This window comes from Apteryx rowi, unplaced genomic scaffold (genome assembly GCF_003343035.1).
Source record: "Apteryx rowi isolate R43461 unplaced genomic scaffold, aptRow1 scaffold_626, whole genome shotgun sequence".
NCBI classification, from domain to species: domain Eukaryota; kingdom Metazoa; phylum Chordata; class Aves; order Apterygiformes; family Apterygidae; genus Apteryx; species Apteryx rowi.
The window spans coordinates 24,452-30,885 of record NW_020450901.1 but is presented as its reverse complement, the minus strand read 5'-3'; the positions used below and the strand labels follow the sequence as shown (position 1 = coordinate 30,885).

Genomic DNA, 6,434 nt, shown 5'->3' with positions numbered 1-6,434 from the left:
CAGCACTGTGTGCCCTGCACCGAGGGCTCACACACTCCCTGCACCGAGGGCTCATGCTCACACACACTCTGCACTGAGGGCTCACACTGGCACTGCATGCCCTGCACTGAGGGCTCATGCTCGCACACGCGCCCTGCACCGAGGCCTCACATCTGCCCTGCACCGAGACTCATGCCCGCGTGCACCCTGCACCCCGGTGCACACGGAGGGTGTCACCTCAGCAGCGCTCTCTACTCGGCCCCACGCTGAAAGCTCCCCAGCTCTTGCTGCTGTGCACCCCACGCTGCTGCATTGGAGCGGGGGCTGCCAGGGCCAGTGCTGGCCCCAGGGCCACCTCTACAGCAGAAGCCGCAGTCCATGCACAAACCTGCACGCCATTGCTTTAGGTGGGTTTTGAGTTTGTCTGACATCCCCCCCTTTTGTATTGCAACGCTGGGAAAACAGAACTACCTTCTTCAGACAACTGTTTTTCTCCTTTGTAAAGTAAATATTCCAATGTTTCCCGATAAAGGCATTTTTCCAAGCGTTTTGGGACTCTCTCAGCACCCTCAGCCCCCTGCACTACCTTTGCAGCCCTGCTCCGCGCGCCCGCTTGCCGGTGCCCGAGGGAATAACACCGTTCCCAAGCTGGGCACTGCACCCTCCTGGCGCCTCGTACCCCGGCGGCTCGGGGCCCCGTCCGGACCCGTCACTTTGCAGCTGCAAACCCTGGGAACAGGGGTAGCATCACCCCTGCCTCCCGCAGGGTGGGCTGCAACACCGCGGTCACGCCGGGCTCGCTCCTGCTAGGGCCCCACGGCGCTTTTGGCCAAAAGTCCTTATCGCTCGATATACGCAATGCGCCTTACGTACGAGAGTCCCGTTTAGAGCTGTCAGCAGGAACTGGGGGAAGAGTTGGCAGTTAGCACTCAGCCTTCATGGCAAAAGCAACTGGGGAGCCAAATTACCGCCGTGACTTTGCAGATCCCTGGGAGGAGCGAGGAGATTGGGGCGTCCGCCCCCGGCACGCAGAACCCGGATGCGCCGCCCGACCCCCCGAAGTAAAAGCCGCAAACGCCGGAACTGACCCGAGCTTGGAGCAATTCGATAAAGCTGGTTTCAAATGCACTTTCTTGTTTGCGYGTTGAGCTCTGAGTCAACGCGTGCCGCTCCGAGGGCGCACGYGGGACGTGTGTCTCGCATGGTGCGAGTCTGCACGGGCAGGCTGAGTTCGCTCTCCTAATTAGCCTTTCTTCTTTGTTAAGCCATATCCCTCCAACGGCTGCCTGTAATGCTTTAAAGAATGATAGATACTAAATCTAATTTAATCTACTCGTTCACCCATCACTATAGTACTAAAATAAGAATATACCTATAAAAAGAGCATCGCCAGGCAGTGTAGGCCTAAATTATAGCTATTGTGGGGAAAGCCAGCTTTGCAAATGCTAAAATTAATGCCAGTGTTTTCGATATATTGAAAAAAAATGAAAACATATTTTTTTGCGGCTTTAAAGCCTTTCCTCCACTGTGCATGAAAACCGAAAGCTGCAGTGCGGGACGAGCGCCCGAGAGCCAGAAGAGCCACCAAACAGTAAGATTTGGGCTCTCAAATCTGCAAAATGCACAAGGAGGGGGAAGGAACAGGTTTTTAAGAGAACCYGCTGTTGCGATACGCTAGAATACTGCTAGGAATAGACTCGGTCCCTAAAAATACGATATTCTAAACTTGGCAGCAACCCTTTTGGAAAGGAATTTTCCAAGCAGCCTTTTGCAGAGGCTGTTTCCTCGGGAGGCTGGCGCTGCTCAGACGAGCTTCCCACACCGCGGGCTGGGGGACCGGGGACGCCCCCAACGCACGGCCCTGCCTGCCGGGGAGCAGGACCTGGGGGTGCTTCTGCAGGGGGGGGCTCAGCCCACCTGTAAATTAACCTATACTCGTGCACAGCCCCAGCATGCAAATAATTTGCTGCACGAGATGCCCGAGCCCAGGTCTTGCAGCTCTCTAACGGYGATGCGGAGCCTCAGAGCCCAAGCCTGTTCCGGGTCAGCAGCGCGTCTCTTCCTGGAGCAATTAACTGCTCTTCTATTATTACAGTTGAGACACTTCTTAAGCAGTGACCGATTCCCATTAACTAAATGCAACAATCAGAGTCTCCCTCTATGCTCAGGTCTTCACTGAACGAGAAGCTCAATGTTATAACGAAACCCCATGTAAAGTCACGGCATTCCCGTCTCCCCTCGCGCTGCCCAGGCGGCGTTAGCTGCTCAGCAGTGCGTCCAGCCCCTCGCCCGCCTTCTYGCTCCGTCCTGCGCCGAGCCCGGCACTCACCTGGCCCCGCATCCCTCCTCTGCCGGGCGACCCTGCGAAGCCCTCCTCCTGCAACCCCCCAAGCAGGGAACGCGGCGGAGGAGCGCGGCACGGAGCGGGGCGGGCGATTCCTCCACGCAGCGCGTCTGCTGGATGTGCACCATGCGGAGAGCTGTGCAACCAGGCTGCTGGGGCTGGGATGCGGGGAGGGCGGCGCAGCTGCTCGTGGGGAGCTGATCTGAGCGCGCCGCGAGGAGCAGGCAGCCGCTTTGATGAGCTATTCAGACCGCCAAAGCCCAACCGCAGCTGGATTTTCCCTGGCATTTGGCTAATCAAAGTTTTGCAGACAACTTCATTTCTCGGTCATCCCTTTAAATACTGCCACTGTCAAAAATATTYGTGCTGGGAAGCTAGAGAAATACGAGCTGCCTCCTTGGGAACAAATACAGCAAACGCCACCAAGCTCCCTGCTGGGAGAGCACGTGCCCCGTGCTGGGGGCCGCRGGGCAAACACTGCCCCGCCGCGGAGGGGCCGGTGAACGGGGCTCAGCTGGGTGACGAGGCCGTTGGCTGCACCTGCATCCCTGCAGCAGCACCTCCACCGGTTGTGCTCCTGGCAGAGCAGCGCACAGGCACGCACCATCTGCGCGAGGACTGGATTTCCAGCGCGGGCCTCTTCCGATGCACACAGTTTTCAGCTACCARCTCTCTACATACGTTTGCACAGCCCATAGCTGATGCACAGACTTCTGCCTCGCTGCATGAGCACAGAAACACTTTAACTACAGACGTGTAACCACTAAGGTCTGAACTATCTGAACTTTCCACAGCCAACCTCAGTTCAGGAAAATATTTGAAAAAGGAAGTTTGTGCAACTTTTCTGAGATGTTCTAGGGGTGCAAGGGTGAAACCAGGCTGGTTAAAAGCAAGCACAGGGGACGAGCGCTTGCCCGCGCAGAGAYGGCATGGCTGCTCTGCACGATCTTTTTGCCCAGCTGTGCTGAAGTCGTCCACATCCAACATCCCAGGTGAATTCCAGGGCTGAGCCCCGGCGCATGGCACCGTGCAGACCCGYCGCTGGGAGCCAGGACGAGGCGCAGCGCGGCACCGCTTGCCCAGCGCCCCTTCTGCACGCGGACGCTGCTAGCGGCGTCCCTTTGCCCGACTGGGTGTCACTGAGTGCAACGCTGATGGTGCAAAYGCCATCTCCAGAGCCTGGACGCTGAACCCCAGCAGCAGACAAATCCCAAAAAAAGGAGAGAGATTCTGGCCTTCATCTCACTCATTAGCTGGGTAAAAATCCAACTCCAAATCTCTTAATAAAACCCTCCTTTCTGGCTTGCTCGTCCAAAACTGCTGCCAAGGAGCAGGAGGCTTCTGGGAGAACAGGGAGGAAGAGATGCTAAACACGACGTCCAAATTAAAACAAATAGGGCAGTGAAAGGAACCAGAAATTACTGGGTGCAAACTGCCGCGGGTGCGGAAGAGCCACAAACGAGAAAAGCTTCTCCTCCTCGGAGACCTCAAACCCGGCTCGTGTGTGTCCTAGCTGGTCGCTGGCGCTTGGCGCATGGGGCCTGCAGGAACCGTTGTCTCCGCTGCTTCCCATGTTCCCAGCCACGGCCGCAGCGGCCCTGGGCAGCGCGGCGTGCTTGGCTCCGGCTCCAGCTCCGTTGAGAGTGGCAGGCAGAAAAAAGGGAATTCCAGCTGGAAAATGAAATCACCCATGCCTCTGCCTGCACCGGGCCCTGCGCCGCTGCCCGTTCAAAGCATCAGACACCTTCCCTTCACAAAACCTCCCCAGGGCCCGGTGGGAATTTGGGGGCGATCCCTGCCCCTCGCCTTCCTGGTGCGCCCGGGCAGCGGCGGAGGAGCCGCAGGGCTCCCCCTGCGCAGCCCGGCAAAGCCAAGGTTTAAACTCAACCCGGCCCTTGCAGAGCCGAGCCTTCCCGGCGGCTCTGCCTGCAGGAAGGTGACATAAATCACGCGCCCGCTGCAGCCGGCCCATGCACCAGCCCCGCCGCCGGCCCCGGCCCCGGCGGGCGCAGCGGCTGCCTCGGAGTGACCCTGGGGCCYGGCTGCCCCCACCTGCAGCCTGGCGCCCTGCGGGTTTCCCGCCCCGCGGACACACGCTCTGGAAGTCTTTGGAAGCCTCTACGGAAAGGAAGCGCTCTGCCCGGCTCGCGCCCGCGCCGCAGCCCGCCGCCCTCGGCTGCCAGCGGAGCTGCGCCGGCCACGCAGCGAGCCGCTAGGATGCCATGAATTTTTAAACTGCTGAAAGCGCAAATGGAGCAGTTTCAGCCCGGCTGGGAGATGGGGATTTCCGACGCAGCAAGGAGGCTTTTGAAGAAAACACTTCCTCTCCTGAGCTGCGCCTCCCCGGGGATCGCCAGCCTGGGAACTCGCGGCGCTGGATCCAGCGGAGGATCCGAGAACCGAACCGCAAGACGGCAAAAGCCCTGACGGGAAGTTAAGGAACTAAACCGACGGCGCAGGGGATCCTCCGGCTGCCAGCACCCGGCAGCGGGGCTGCACGGACTCCCGGGATTCGCCCGGACCGAGCAGCCCTCCTGGGATCCATCTGCCGCACTTCCGTCTCAACAGCGAGACCAAGGGATCTACACCTGGCACCGGGGCTCTCAGCCGCAGGCATGCACAGGGCGACCACACGCATGCACACGCATGCACACACGTGTGCGCGCAGCACCCACCGCTCGCTTTCCCTTCTCCCCAGAGGCTGCTCAGGCCATGGACAAGCCTTGTGCCTTTTAGCTGAGCATCCATCACTTTTCCTCGTTTTCTGCCGGATGACAGCAGCCCTGAGGAAGGGGAAGTGCTGGACCCAGGCTGGCGGCTTTGCCTGCCGCACTCTGCCGGCATCGCAGCCCACCTCGAGCCCTGGCCGCGCTCCGAGGCGCTGCACGGAGCAGGCGCCGCGGCAGCAAAACCGGAGACCCCCCTAGACGAACTCGCAACCGCGAAGCGCAAGCTGCTGCCGCAGGGAAAGTCGCCGGTGCTGCCGGCRCCGCCGCGCTGGAGAGGCCACGCAGGGCTGGAGAGGAAGAGGTTAAGCTCTGACCCTTAGCTCAGAGCGAGCTGGCCAGAGAGCACGTGTGAACTGCAAAGCAAAAAAATCCCCCGAAGAGGGTCACTTACCTGTTGGAGGTAGAGGAAGGCTGGAGGACAGGGGAGAGAGTGAGGAAGCATGCCTGAGTTGGAGACAAGGAGGCAGCCCGAGTTAGCCATGGAGCACAGCATGTGTTGACAGGTAGCCGTGAAGCTGCTCGCAGTTTCGTCCTCTTCTACACACTGCTTATCCTCTGTCTTCCTTGCTCTCCCCCGCGCGCTCGCCCCCTCCTCTTGCGTCCCCTCCCGTCCCCCTCGGGCGCTATTTAGGAGGAATTCATCTGAGGCAGGCTGGCCGCGCCGCTCTGACACCGGAGGAACAAAGCTCGGCTATTTACTCCGGTGCCATTAGACACTGGCACTGAATGAATGGTCTGCAAAGGGTGTGCGTGAGCGAGAGAGAGGAGAAGGGGAGAGAGAGAAAGGAAGGGGAGGAGGAAGGGAGAGAGGGCGAGGGAGTGAAATAAAAGGGGTGGGAGTTGGAGGAGGAGGGGGAGTCCCCTGTGCATTCAGACATCAAACAGAGCTCTGTATAAAATGAAGAGAATCCGTAATGACATGAGAACAGCTGATCCCGCACTTAACCCCTCCGCTGCTGCGGCTCGCTCGCGGATGGCTTCCCCGACCGCCCGGGCAGCCCCTCTCGCAGCCCCCCGATGCACATGCCGCTGCGCCGGGCTTTCCGCCGCTGGGGAGCCGCGCGGGGAGGGAGGGGCTTGCAGGCAGGGGCTGGTCTCCCTGACACCGACTCCAAGGAAAGAGAGATCTTACCGGGAGTTTCGGTGATGTAATACGGGCACAGGCGCCGGGGGGAAGCTGCGCCGCGCAGCCCGCACGCCCAGCGGAGCGCAGCCCCCGCGACTGCCGAGCCGCGCTGCCGCGCGCGCCGGGACGCTCCACGCACACACACACGGAGACACGTGCACAAGCGCCACGCTCGCGTCGCGACACACGCATGCAAGCACAGACAGCCCCCGGCCCCCGGCCCCCGGCGCACGGGCGCACGCGGAGACGGGCGGCG

The 6,434-nt window shown here is 60.5% G+C and overlaps 1 protein-coding gene across 2 annotated transcripts in view; it reads right to left on the bottom strand.

Moving 5' to 3' along the window:
• The window catches only part of RBFOX3 (RNA binding fox-1 homolog 3), a 26,322-nt gene extending 20,807 nt beyond the window's left edge, over positions 1-5,515 (bottom strand). The window contains exon 1 of one of the 2 annotated variants that reach the window (XM_026084100.1): positions 5,444-5,515. In XM_026084100.1, the coding sequence (XP_025939885.1) occupies positions 5,444-5,494 (51 nt within the window). In that variant the 5' untranslated portion in view covers positions 5,495-5,515. The remainder of the gene's footprint in view (positions 1-5,443) is intronic. The other variant, XM_026084101.1, reaches the window with a different exon arrangement.
• Positions 5,516-6,434: the final 919 nt, after the last annotated feature.